Source organism: Rana temporaria, chromosome 3, assembly GCF_905171775.1.
Source record: "Rana temporaria chromosome 3, aRanTem1.1, whole genome shotgun sequence".
Lineage (NCBI taxonomy): Eukaryota > Metazoa > Chordata > Amphibia > Anura > Ranidae > Rana > Rana temporaria.
Window position 1 is genome coordinate 46,887,791 of NC_053491.1, and position 13,662 is coordinate 46,901,452.

The following is a 13,662-nucleotide window of genomic DNA, read 5'->3' on the forward strand; positions in this document are numbered from 1 at the left end:
CTGTCACTGTGTTTTATTGGTTACCATTGTCGTTTTCTTTGCAGGAACGCTATTCAGCTGCAGCACTGATCTGTTTATTCTGACAGCAGCAGGGTGAGCTTTCAGAATACATACATCAGCGTTTGCAGCTCTGCTGGAGGAGATTTTTCACCCGCAGTTTAAAAAAAAAACAGAAAAACATATATGCCTAAACATGAGGGGCCAAAGGCAGCCAGTGCAATTTGTGGGCACTATATAAGTACCTCAAATAAACAAATCTGTACTAAAAGCTTGTCTTTCTTCAACTTGGCTATGGCACCAGCTTGTATAAATGACATCAGTTCAATGGACAACTGACTCATAAACATTCCCATACATTGTCCTCTTACACTAGCCACAACTGAGCATCAGCAAGTAAAAATACCACCAAAAATGTTCCATTGTACATAGCAGTAGATTATTTAGGGAAAAGGGAAATGGAGAGAATGAATAACAAGGAACATATATATTTTTTTCCAAATTGCTTGATTTGCTGTAAATAGCAAATCCTGTGTCACGTAAATACATTAATGTTGTATATTCATTAAAAGTTTGTCTTCCTCCATTCTAATCCAGTGGCAGCCCGTTCATTAGGGGCTCATGGGCGCTGCCCCCCCATTCATTCATCTGACTTCCTATTATACATGCAGGGCACCGGATGCATGGATTCCAATGTGGGGGTGGGGAGGGGGGGTGGTATTTTTTGAAGCACATGATTAGAACCAGAGGTTCTAATAGGCTTCAAAAAAGGGTGGGCTCGGGATACAGAGCATGGCACCCTGAGCCCACCCAGTTGTGCGACAATGGCGAATTTATATTCGCTATTGTCATACTGATCCTCCTCCCAGCCAATCATGAAGCGGGTCGTGAGTGGCCGAAAGGAGAAGCCAACCTATTGGCCTATGAAGAGGAAGGAGAAGATGGCTGAGGAGGCACATGGGAAGCCAGACCAATGGAGCTGGGAAACGGAGGAGACTGAGGGGAAAGCCGCCGCCTGCACCTCTCAGCACAGGGTGAATGAGCTGGGCGACTGGGGGGAATGGGGTATGGTGCGGACTGGAGTGACAGAGGGTCAGGTTCATCTGCCACCCCCCCCCCCCCCCTCCTGACCGATAGAGCACCAGCCGCCACTGATCAAATCTATGTATTCATTTGTATCGACTATATGTTAGCCGCTGATAGTGGCATACAGTAGATCACTGCCTGTATGTTATTCACAAATTAATCACATACTGTATATAGAGCTTGTTCACACTTACAGCTGGCCACTGTCGAGGCTACACTGATGTGCACTGATGAGGCTGTACTGATGGTCACTGATAGGTGGCACTGATGGTCACTGATAGAGGGCACTGATGGGCACTGATAAGCTGCACTGGTGATCAGGGCATTGATCAGTATAAATGTGCCCTGTCAGTCTTACTGGTTATCGGTGGTCCTTTCCTCACACAGTGACAGTGCGTGAGTAAAAGAATGTCGATAACTAGCAAGTTTACATGTGATCAGCTGTTATTGGATACAGCTGATCACATAGTAAAGGGCCGATGTGATTGACCCTTTACCTCAATCTGTGATCAGGTGTGTCCAAAGGACACAGCAATCACATAGGGCACCCAAAGCGCACCCCATGGACACCCTCCCCGAATTAGAGAGCTGCACTGTACCCATCTTACAACCATATTCTGCTCTTGTTTCTCCTCCCTTTAAGCTTTGTTCCTTGTATGCCCCCAAGTTCGCCCCCTGGGGGAGGTCCAAGGTGCGACATCTAGATTGGTGGGACCATCAGTACACAGGTAGCACACATTGGTTACTTATTTGGTCTAGAATTGTATTCCTTTTGTGTTTATCTGCAGAATAATTGGTCTCCCTTCTTCCTCCTGAAGAAAAGGGCTAATCCCACAAAACGCATTAAGATTTCATCTCCCACAAATATCACATCTTACCATATACCATTTGATAGAGATATTCTATATTCAAACAGTGTATTGGTACAATGCCTTGAAAAAGTATTCATACCCCTTGTAATGTTACACATTTTGTCGTGTTACAACCAAAAACATAAATATATTTAGCCGGATTCAGTAAGTCCGAATGCGCGCCGTCGTATCTTTAAGCGTATTCTCAAACTGAGATACGCTTCACTGTTGCCAAGATACGACCGGCGTAAGTCTCTTACGCCGTCGTATCTTATGTGCATATTTACGCTGGCCGCTAGGGGCGTGTACGTGGATTTCCGCGTCGAATATGCAAATGACCTAGATACGCCGATTCACGAACGTACTTGCGCCCGATACGCTGTTTACGTAATGCGTTTGTCCGGCGTAAAGATAAACCACCAAAAAGATGGCGCAGCCCATGCAAGGTATGGACGATGGAACAGCCGTCGTATTTTACGTCGTTTGCGTAAGCGTACGTGAATGGGGTTGGGCGTAGGTTACGTTCACGTCGAAAGCAATCAGTATTTGCGACGTGTTTCTGAGCATGGGCCGTACCAACGGCCCTCATTTACATGGGGTCACGGTTAATTTAAATGAAGCCCGCACACTACATGCCTACTTTGAATTAGGCGGGGTTACGCCGGGCCATTTGCGCTACGCCAACGTAACTTAGGGAGCAAGTGCTTTGTGAATACAGTACTTGCCTCACTATGTTACGTCGGCGTAGTGCAAATGGGATGCGATACCCCGGCATAAAGATACGCCGCCATACGTGAATCTGGCTAATTTTATTGGGACGTTATGTGATAGACCAACACAAAGTGGCACATAATAATAAGTGGAAGGAAAACAATAAGAAGGTTTTACAACTTTTTACAAATAAATATGTGAAAAGTGTTGAGTACATTTGTATTCAGCCCCCCTAAATCAATACTTTGTAGAACCTCCTTTCACCGAAATTACAGCTGCAAGTCTTTTTAGGGATGTCTCTACCAGCTTTGCACATCTAGAGACATCTGTGCCAATTCTTCTTTGGAAAATATCTCAAGCTCTGTCAGATTGGATGGAGAGTGTCTGTGAACAGCAATTTTCAAGTTTTGCAACAGATTCTCAATTGGATTTAGGTCTGGAGTTTGACTGGGCCATTCTAACACATGAATATGCTTTGATCTAAACCATTCCATTGTAGCTCTGGCTGTATGTTTAGGGTCGTTGTCCTGCTGGAAGGTGAATCTCTCCAGAGTCTCAAGTATTTTGCAGACTCTAAAGCCCTGTACACACGGGCCAGAATCTCGTCAGGAAAAAACGTTGTTTTCCCTGGCGAGATTCTTGGCAAGAATCTCTTGCCACCCGAGTGTACAGACACTGCTTTCTTGCGGTTCTTTTGGAAGGCAAGAATACGGTGACGTCATCGTGTACGAAGAGCATGCGCTCGTCACATTCGATGCCATCGCCGCCATCTTGCTGCACCCTACCTATGCCTAGGAAGCTACCGCGCATGCGTCAAAGTCATTTCGAGCATGCGTGGGTTTCCACAGGGACAGGTAAGTATACACACTCTCGGGTTTCTCGGCAGGAAAACATTCTCGAGAATCAAGACGAGAAAATAGAGAGCAGGTCAAGATTTTAGGTTGTTTTCTTGACGAGAAACTTGAAACCCTCGTACACACGCACGGTTTACTCGGCAATAAAAAGCTCTGCCAGCAGTTTTCTTGCTGGTTTTTACCGAGTAAACCGAGCGTGTGTACGGGGCTTAACAGGTTTTCTTCTAAAATTGCCCTGTATTTGGCTCCATCCATCTTCCCATCAACTCTGACCAGCTTCCCTGTCCTTGCTGAAGAAAAGCATCCCCACAACATGATACTGCCACCACCATGTTTCACGGTGGGGGCGGTGTGTTCAGGGTGATGTGCAGTGTTAGTTTTCCGGCACACATAGCATTTTTCTTTTAGGCCAAAAAGTAACATTTTGGTCTCATCTGACCAGAGCACCTTCTTCCACATGTTTGCTGTGTCCCCCACATGGCTTCTCACAAACTGCAAATAGGACTTCTTATAGCTTTCTTTCAACAATGTCTTTCTTCTATTTTATATTGTCATTTATGTGAACATGTTTTAAACACCTGGGGCCAGATTCACAGTCAACTTACGCCAACGTATCTGTTGATACGCCGCGTAAGTTCTGTGATGCGCCGTCGTATCTATGCGCCGTATTCAGGGAACAAGATACGCCTGAATTTTGCCAAGATACGACCGACGTAAGTCTCCTTACGCCGTCGTATCTTGGGTGCATATTTACGCTGGCCGCTAGGGGCGCTTCTGTTGATTTACACGTCGAATATGTAAATGAGCTAGATATGCCGATTTACAAACGTACTTGCGCCCGTCGCAGTAAGCTAAGCCGTTTACGTAAGGCGTACGTCCGGCATAAAGTTACCCCTGCTATATGAGGCGCAGCCAATGCTAAGGTATGGACGACGGAACAGCCGTCGGATTTTACGTCGTACGTGAATGGGGCTGGGCATAGGTTACGTTCACGTCGTTGCCATTGAGCCGTCGTATCTTAGGGCGTAAATTCGACGTGATTCTGAGCATGCACGCGCCGTTCGTACGGCGCTTCATTTACATGGGGTCACGATTCATTTCAATACAACACGCCCACTACCAGCCTACTTTGAATTAGGCAGGCTTACGCCGGCCCATTTACGCTACGCCGCCGTAACTTAGGGAGCAAGTGCTTTGTGAATACTGTACTTGCCTCTCTATGTTACGTTGGCGTATCGCATATGAGATGCGCTACGCACGCACAGAGATACGCCAATCTCTGTGAATCTGGCCCTTCATGACCAGGCCATTTTTTGCTATTCAAGACTGTGCTACTTTAACTGCGCAGTCATGCAGTGCTGTACCCAAATTACATTTCTATGATTTTTTTTTCATGCAAATAGAGCTTTCATTTGGTGGTATTTTATGACCTTTTGGTTTTTTCTTTCTTTGCAGGAATAGAAAACAGAGAGATCGTTCTCTCTATAGAGAGCCCTGTACAGGGCTCTGGGCTGTGATTGGACATAGCCGATCAGCATATCCTGGCCATGAATCATTGGCCAGGACTTACTAACAGACTCCCGCTGTGTACAATCAAAGCAGGTGTCAACTGGGGGGGGGGGGGCGGCGGTGCATGCAGGCACCCTAAACCTGGAAGCAGGCAGCGACTTTGCCTGCACGGGCCGCCCGTCCGCAGTAGTTTTTGCGGACAGGCGGTCGTTAAGTGGTTAAGATATTGTACTAATACATTTGTACAGTTATATGTTGTGTAGATTTTGTTGGAACCTCAAAAGCCCATTTCAAATATATTGTTTACTATGCTAGACTAGAAAAAGATGCTTTGTGCTCTTTATAGAAACAATGTGTCTTTTATATACAGCTCACTGCTGACCCTCTACTAATGACCACCATGTGATAGCAAGAACACAACCCTAAAATGTGCCCTTAGGCATGAGCTTTGGTCTCTGAAGTGCGATCCCTTCGGATTATTGAGCATATGACAGCCGATGAGGTGACGTTGTGTCGCCTCCTCATCTCATGCTTCAGCCCCGCGCTAGAGTGCCGCCGCAATGGCTTACATTGCACAAAGCTGCTGGGCACTTACAGAGCGGCCCCATTTACTTGAATAGGTAACACCCGGGAGAAGCGACAGGGGTAGAATTCCTGCTGTGGCTGCAAAGACCACTGCCTCTGCAGTTGAGGGGGTGGCTATGGGGGCGGTAAAAACATGGCTCAACCGTGGGGTTTACATGCATTTGTAACATGCTTGTGGCACATTTTTAGGTATTATTTATAATAACATATATATATATATAACACACACACACACTATATATACTGTACAGGTATGTTCAATAATATTGTGAATTCCCCCAATCCTGTTACATATTATCCAATCATATAACCGATGCTTTTAGACATTACTTCATTCCCATGTCAAATCATATAGCTAGATTCACGTACGGCGGCGTATCTTGATGCCGGCGTAGCGCATCCCATTTGCACTACGCCAACGTAACATAGTGAGGCAAGTACTGTATTCACAAAGCACTTGCCTCCTAAGTTACGTCGGCGTAGCGCAAATGGCCCAGCGTAACCCCGCCTAATTCAAAATAGGCAGGTAGGGGGCCTGTTGTATGGTAATGACTCGTGACCCCATGTAAATGAGGGCCGTTTGTACGGCGCATGCGCGCGCATCCTCAGAGTCACGTCGGAAATACTCAATGCTTTCGACGTGAACGTCACCTATGCCCAGCCCCATTCATGTACGACTTACGTAAACAACGTAAAATTCTTCCGGCGTCCATACCTTGCATGGGCTGTGCCATCTTTTTGGTGGTTTATGTTTACGCCTGAAAAACGACTTACGTAAACGGCGTAGCTTACTGCGACAGGCGTGCGTACGTTCGTGAATAGGCGTATCTTGCTCATTTACATGTTCTAGGCGTAAATCAACGTACATGCCCCTAGCGGCCAGTGTAAATAGGCAGCTAAGATACAACGGCGTAGGAGACTTACGACGGTCGTATCTTAGCAACTTAGAAGCGTATCTCATTTTGAGAATACACTTAAAGATACGACGGCGCGGATTCGGACTTACGACGGCGTATCTACTGATACGCCGTCGTAAGTCTTACTGAATCCGGCTAATATTCTGTATGTATTGATCATATAGCGGAACCCCGTATAAATACTTCTCATTTACCTACATGAGTGTCTCATCTTGTACTGTATGCACTTTAGCTGTCATAAGTATCATGAATATTAATTTCATATCACACAGATCACATAATAATGAGAACAGTATGTGTGTTGTCCAGCAATTAAGGCTCCCACAATCTAGTGGCGGCTGGTGCTCTTCTTTTGGGGGGGGGGGGGCGCAAACAAACTGAAAATTCTGAAAAATACTGGGGAAAAAAACCTCCATCAAATGCAGCCACTGTGCCATCAATTGCAGCCACTGTGCCCATCAAATGCACCCTCTGTGCCATCAATTGCAGCCACTGTGCCCATCAAATGCACCCACTGTGCCATCAATTGCAGCCACTGTGCCCATCAAATGCACCCTCTGTGCCATCAATTACAGACAGTGTGCCCATCAAATGCACCCTCTGTGCCATCAATTGCAGCCACTGTGCCCATCAAATGCACCCACTGTGCCATCGATTGCAGCCACTGCGCCCTCAAATACACCCACTGTGCCCATCAAAATATCCCACTGTGCCATCAACTGCACCCACTGTGCCATCAAATGCAGCCACTGTGCCCATTAAATGCACCCACTGTGCCCTTTTTATTACCACTACTATCCCTTTATATTGGCTTTTGGAATTTACAAATGCAGCAATTTAGAAATTGGATGAAAGGTTTAGCACTGGAAAACACTTTTGATAAATAAAAAGTGCAGTTTATATAAATCTATAGAGATCAGACCAAAATGAGGGACAAATGAGGAGGAGTGAGGAACGGAGGGACATTGCTCCAAATCAGGGAGATGTGTTAACCACTTGGCGCCCGCGCTATAGCCGAATGACTGCTACAGTGCGGACCCCAAATGTCGGGAGGACGCATGCTGATCACCCGAGTCACTGAGAGCTAACAGTGTGAGGAGGGGAAAAAAACAGATCACTGGCTTATGTGAAAGGGATATCGGTCCCGAAGAGGAACGAGGCACATCTGTCTCCTCTGTGCCATCAGTACATCCTGCCAGGGCCACCTGCAAGTGCCACCTACAATGCCCATGAGTGCCAACTATCAATGCCTACAAGTGCCACCTATTAATGCCCACCAGTGGTGGCAATCAGTGCCACCTAGAAGTGCTGTCTATCAGTGCCCATTACTGCCACCCATCAGTGCCCATTACTACCACTCATCAGTGCCACCTATCAATGCCACCTTTTAGTGCAACTACTCAGTGCCCACCAGTGTCACCTATCAATGCCTCTTCAGTGCCACCTACCAGTGCCCACCAGTGCCGCCTATCAGTGCTGCCTTAACTGTGCCCAAACACAACAAAACCCCCTGCGCTCTGGTGTTTCGCCAAACCGGGTACAGCAGTCTGAAGTCTTGCAGCCCTCCACAGAACAAAGGGTGTTCATAAGGCTAAAACAAAAAGAAAAGAAAGGAGGGCGCACCGACCTTGTGCATTACCACTTAAAATTTTAATTAAAAACAGAATAAAAAGCATTAGTCCTACTCACAAAAGATTTATAAGTAAGCGCTTTTCAGACAGCTGGACTGGACCTCACGGACCTCACTGCCAGTAGAACTTCAGACATCTAAACGGCTGACGCGTTTCTGGGGCATACCCCCTTCTTCAAAGCCTAGATGGTCCGTGATACCATATCACCGGTGCCACCTCATTGGTGCCTATCAGTGTAGCCCATCATTGCTCATCAGTGAAGCCTCATCAGCGTACATCAATGAAGGAGAAAAATTACCTGTTTGCAAAATTGTATAACAAAAATATAAAAAAAAAAAAAAATGATTATTAAATCGATATTTTAATATTTTTTAACAAAAGTATAAAAATCGCAGAGGTGACCAAATACTACCAAAAGAAAGCTATATTTGTGGGGAAAAAATGATAAAAATGTCATTTGGGTACAATGCTGTATGACCGCGCAATTGTCATTCAAAGTGCGTCAGCGCTGAAAGCTGAACATTGATCTGGGCAGGAGGGGGGTTTAAGTCCCCAGTAAGCCAGTGGTTAATAATAATGTATGCACAGCTTTATATTAATACAGAGTGGAGGGGCGGGGTCTTGAGGTTTGTCTCCGCCCCACTTTAGGAGTTAGGTGTATAGAATGGAGGGGCGGGGCTGCCATGCTCGCCAGGTGTATCTTTTCCCTCCACCCCGGGATTAGAGAATGGAATGTTTGTGGAGTATGTCTCCGCCCCCTAGCCCCGGGATATTATTAGTGTGGTGGGGAGGGACACGTTTTGCAAACTTTATCTCCGCCCCGCCCCCAGCATTGAATTAGTCCAGAGTGGGGGGGCGTGGCCTAGATATTTGCCGGGGTCTTCCTCCGCCCCCAGCCCTCGTGATAGGTTGAGTAGTTAGCGGAGGGGCGGGGAGTAAGGAGCGGAGGGGCGTGGTATGTGCAGTCACATGTGGGATGTGTATTGGAGGATCGGAGGGATCCGCTGTGATCGGTGTACCGGGCTGAGCTGAGATCGGTGCGGTGTCCTCCTCCCCGGTGCTCGCTATGGAGTACTTGCTCCAGGTGAAGCTGGGCTGTCTGTTCGGTCTGCTCCTCCTCACCCTGTTCTTCGGGTTGGTACCGTCCAGGATCCGATGTTTCCGCGCCGCCTCTGGGACGGGTGAGTCCTCTCCTCCGGGAACTCTTCAGTCATGTGATCAGAGCTGGTCATGTGACAGCTGGGATTGGGATTGCCTGTAGCATGCTTCCTCTATGGAGGATGTGCCTGGACTGGGGATGGGGTCCTCACATAGATGGGGGTTCCTCTGTATACATCAGGGGGGAGGCAAAGTGATGGAGATCTATCTGAACAACACTGGTGACGTCATAAATCACCAGGCACAGTGCCCCCCCCCCCCCAAAAAAATAAGACAGCATGGATACTTTCACACTGAGGCGCTATAGTGCTAAAAATATTACCTGTAAAGCGCCTCTCCTGTCACTCCAGTGTGAGAGTCCGAGGGCTTTCACACCGCTGCGCTTGCGGGACATTGAAGTCCTTCACGCCGCATCTTCGGGGCGCTGTATACACCACTCCTACAGCGCCTCTGCCCATTGAAATCAATGGGACGCGCCTCAGCAGCGGCGCTTTACGGGTGCCTTTAGCCCTTTGCTAGTGGGGGTTAAATGCGTGGCCCGCTAGTGACCAAAAAGCGCGGCTAAAACCTACCACCGATGCCTCCATGTGAAAGTGCTCTAAGACCACCCACTTCTCATAATTTTTTTTTTTTATATTTTCACTCAGAACAAAAATAAGTATTACAAGAGAATGCAGGGATCGGGAGTGCGTTTCGCTCTGAATGTGGGGACCAGGAGTGTTTTGCCTTCAGAATGCAGGGATTGAGAGTGTGTTGGGTTCAGAATGCAGGGATCAGGAGTGCGTTGGGCTCAGAATGCAGGGATCGGGAGTGCGTTTCGCTCTGAATGTGGGGACCAGGAGTGTTTTGCCTTCAGAATGCAGGGATTGAGAGTGTGTTGGGCTCAGAATGCAGGGATCAGGAGTGCGTTGGGCTCAGAATGCGGGGATCGGGAGTGCGTTGGGCTCAGAATGCAGGGATCGGGAGTGCGTTGGGCTCAGAATGCAGGGATCGGGAGTGCGTTGGGCTCAGAATGCAGGGATCGGGAGTGCGTTGGGCTCAGAATGCAGGGATCGGGAGTGCGTTGGGCTCTGAATGCGGGGACCAGGAGTGTTTTGCCTTCAGAATGCGGGGATCGGGAGTGCGTTGGGCTCAGAATGCGGGGATCGGGAGTGCGTTGGGCTCAGAATGCGGGGATCGGGAGTGCGTTGGGCTCAGAATGCGGGGATCGGGAGTGCGTTGTGCTCAGAATGCAGGGATCGGGAGTGCGTTGTGCTCAGAATGCAGGGATCGGGAGTGCGTTGGGCTCAGAATGCAGGGATCGGGAGTGCGTTGCACTCTGAATGCGGGGGCTCAGAACGCAGGCATTGTGCAGGTGATGTGAAGGGTGGTAGAGGACACTGCTATGGGGGTGACCCTGCCCATAACAGTGTCCTCTGCCCCATTCACATCACCTCCCCCACCCCACACAGTGGTATCTTCTGCCCCCCTATAGCAGTAACCTATTCCCTCCCCCCCTGTCCTACCTGTTCCCAAAGAGGAGACCAGGAGGCAGCACAGTTCTGGACAGGGTGCGAGAGCTGACAGAGTGATTTTTCATCTTAGCAAGCTGATGATTGGTTGCTTAAGAACGCCCTGTGTCCTAGCAACCAATCACCAGCGGTTTAACATATAAAGTTAATTTGGCCAGCTCCTCCTCCCGCCCTCCGTCTTCACTGATCACATCGGCGGAGGAGGCGGGAGGGAGCGAAAGAGGCCGGGACATAAATGGCGCGGAGAAGGCTGGGAGGGGAGACCAGGGTCAGGAAACATAGAAGGTGGAGGTTGGCGGCACAGAAACCTGCTCACGGTCTACCTGTCACCTGCCTGCGGTCAACAGGTGGACTGCCGGTACACATATTACACTGGCCATACACCAACCAATCTGTACCTTACCATCTGAGGACAAATGTAAATATTCAATAGTATCGGACACAAGTCCTGCATTAGATGGTTAAGGGTAGATCCAAAAGAAATTGTACACTCAGAATGTATTGTGGGCTTAAGGCTGACCATACACTGTACAATCTCCTTGAGATTTAACATCAGCTATGGAGTGTAAGGAACTGCTTGGAAACGGTAATTGGTTGGATTGGGTAGATCCTCCATATTACAAAGTGTTGGCAACTCTAAAGTGGATTGCTTGGGCAGATTGTAATGTGTATGGTGACCATCTGGCCCTCCATTACACAGTCACATTGTATAGCGGATGGTCAGCCTTTTAGATCACCATGTAACTTTTCATCAACTTTATGATGAGCATTAAGAAGACTGTATAGTGTATGGCGGGCTTGAAGCTCACCACACACAGTACAATCTGATTGTACAATTTCCTTTTAGATGTACCCAAACTACGTAATATGAGGATAGACCTAAACTAGGGTTGTCCAGATACCAGTATCGGTATCGGGACCGATACCGAGTATTTGCGGGAGTACTCGTACTCGCGCAAATACCCCCGATACCTAAATAGAATACTTTCCCCCCCCCCCCCCGCCGCATCGCGCCGCCGCATCAAGGGACATGGCTAGAGGGACATTGCTGCATATGTGAGGGACATGGCTGCATATGTGAGGGACATGGCTGCATATGTGAGGGACATGGCTGCATATGTGAGGGACATGGCTGCATATGTGAGGGACATGGCTAGAGGGACATGGCTGCATATGTGAGGGACATGGCTAGAGGGACATGGCTGCATATGTGAGGGACATGGCTAGAGGGACATGGCTGCATATGTGAGGGACATGGCTAGAGGGACATGGCTGCATATGTGAGGGACATGGCTAGAGGGACATGGCTGCATATGTGAGGGACATGGCTGCATATGGGGGGGACATGGCTGCATATGGGGGGGACATGGCTGCATATGGGGGGGACATGGCTGCATTTGGGGACACATTTAAAAAAGTATCGGTATTCGGTATCGGCGACTACTTGAAAAAAAGTATCGGTACTTGTACTCGGTCCTAAAAAAGTGGTATCGGGACAACCCTAACCTAAACCATCCATTCCATTAGTATCCGATCAGACCGGCCCACATATTACATAATTGATGGAAGAGCTAAATTGGGGCGCGACAAATTTTCGTCCTGGCGCCTGAGTTGCGCCACAGTAGGGGTCGGAATCCTGCCATGTGCCCACCTGCGAGTGTGTGGACTAGTGTCGGGCTGTCGGGAGCGGGATACTCTCTCCTATGTGCGATTAGGCGCCCTCTGGTGAATGGTGCTGTGATGAGCGCGGCTTGCTCTAGCTGCCCACCCACCTCTGACATCTTCCCAGGTTGACCGATCAGAATAATTTTGATGCATCGATTGATTACACTGTACTGTATGCGTCTTTTTCAAAGATTTGATCGGAAGGATTGCGTAATCAGATCATTACATATACAGTTGTGCTCATAAGTTTACATACCCGGGCAGAATTTATGATTTCTTGGCCATTTTTCTGAGAATATGAATAATAACACAAAAACTTTTCTTTCACTCATGGTTAGTGTTTGGCTGAAGCCAGTTATTATCAATCAACTTTGTTTACTCTTTTTAAATCCTAAAGACAATAGAAACTACCCAAATGACTCTGATCACAAGTTCCTAATACCGTGTATTGCCCCCTTTAACATCAATGACAGTTTGAAGTCTTTTGTGGTATTTGTGGATGAGGCTCTTTATCTTCTCAGATAGTAAAGCTGCCCCATTTCTCTTGGCAAAACGTCTCCTGTACCTGTAAATTCTTGGGCTGTCTCACATGAACGGCACATTTGAGATCTCCCCAGAGGGGCTCAATGATATTGAGGTCAGGAGACTGAGATGGCCACTCCAGAACCTTCACTTTATTCTGATGTAGCCAATGACAGGTCGACTTGGCCTTGTGTTTTGGATCATTGTCATGTTGGGATGTCCAAGTACGTTCCATGTGCAGCTTCCTGGCTGATGAATGCAAATGTTCCTCCAGTATTTTTTGATAACATACTGCATTCATCTTGCCATCAATTTTAGACTAAACTTCCTGTGCCTTTGTAGCTCACACATCCCCAAAATATCAGCGATCCACCTCCATGTTTCACAGTAGGGATGGTGAACCTTTCATCATAGGACTTGTTGACTCCTCTCCAAATGTAGTGTTTATGGTTGTGGCCAAAGAGCTCAATTTTGGTCTCATCACTCCAAATGACTTTGTGCCAGAAGGTTTGAGGCTTGTCTCTGTGCTGTTTGGCGTATCGTAAGCGGGATTCTTTGTGACATTCGCGTAGTAATGTCTTTTTTCTGGCGACTCGACCATGCAGCCCATATGTCTTCATGTGCTCCATTATTGTGCATCTTGAAACGCTCTAACCACATGGTTT

At 47.7% G+C, this 13,662-nt stretch overlaps 1 protein-coding gene across 1 annotated transcript in view; it reads left to right on the forward strand.

Moving 5' to 3' along the window:
- Positions 1–9,068: 9,068 nt before the first annotated feature.
- Positions 9,069–13,662, forward strand: part of LOC120931254 (zinc transporter ZIP1-like) — a 34,083-nt gene continuing 29,489 nt past the window's right edge. Inside the window, exon 1 of the mRNA XM_040342505.1 lies at positions 9,069–9,322. Within this exon, the coding sequence (XP_040198439.1) occupies positions 9,208–9,322 (115 nt within the window). The 5' untranslated portion in view covers positions 9,069–9,207. The remainder of the gene's footprint in view (positions 9,323–13,662) is intronic.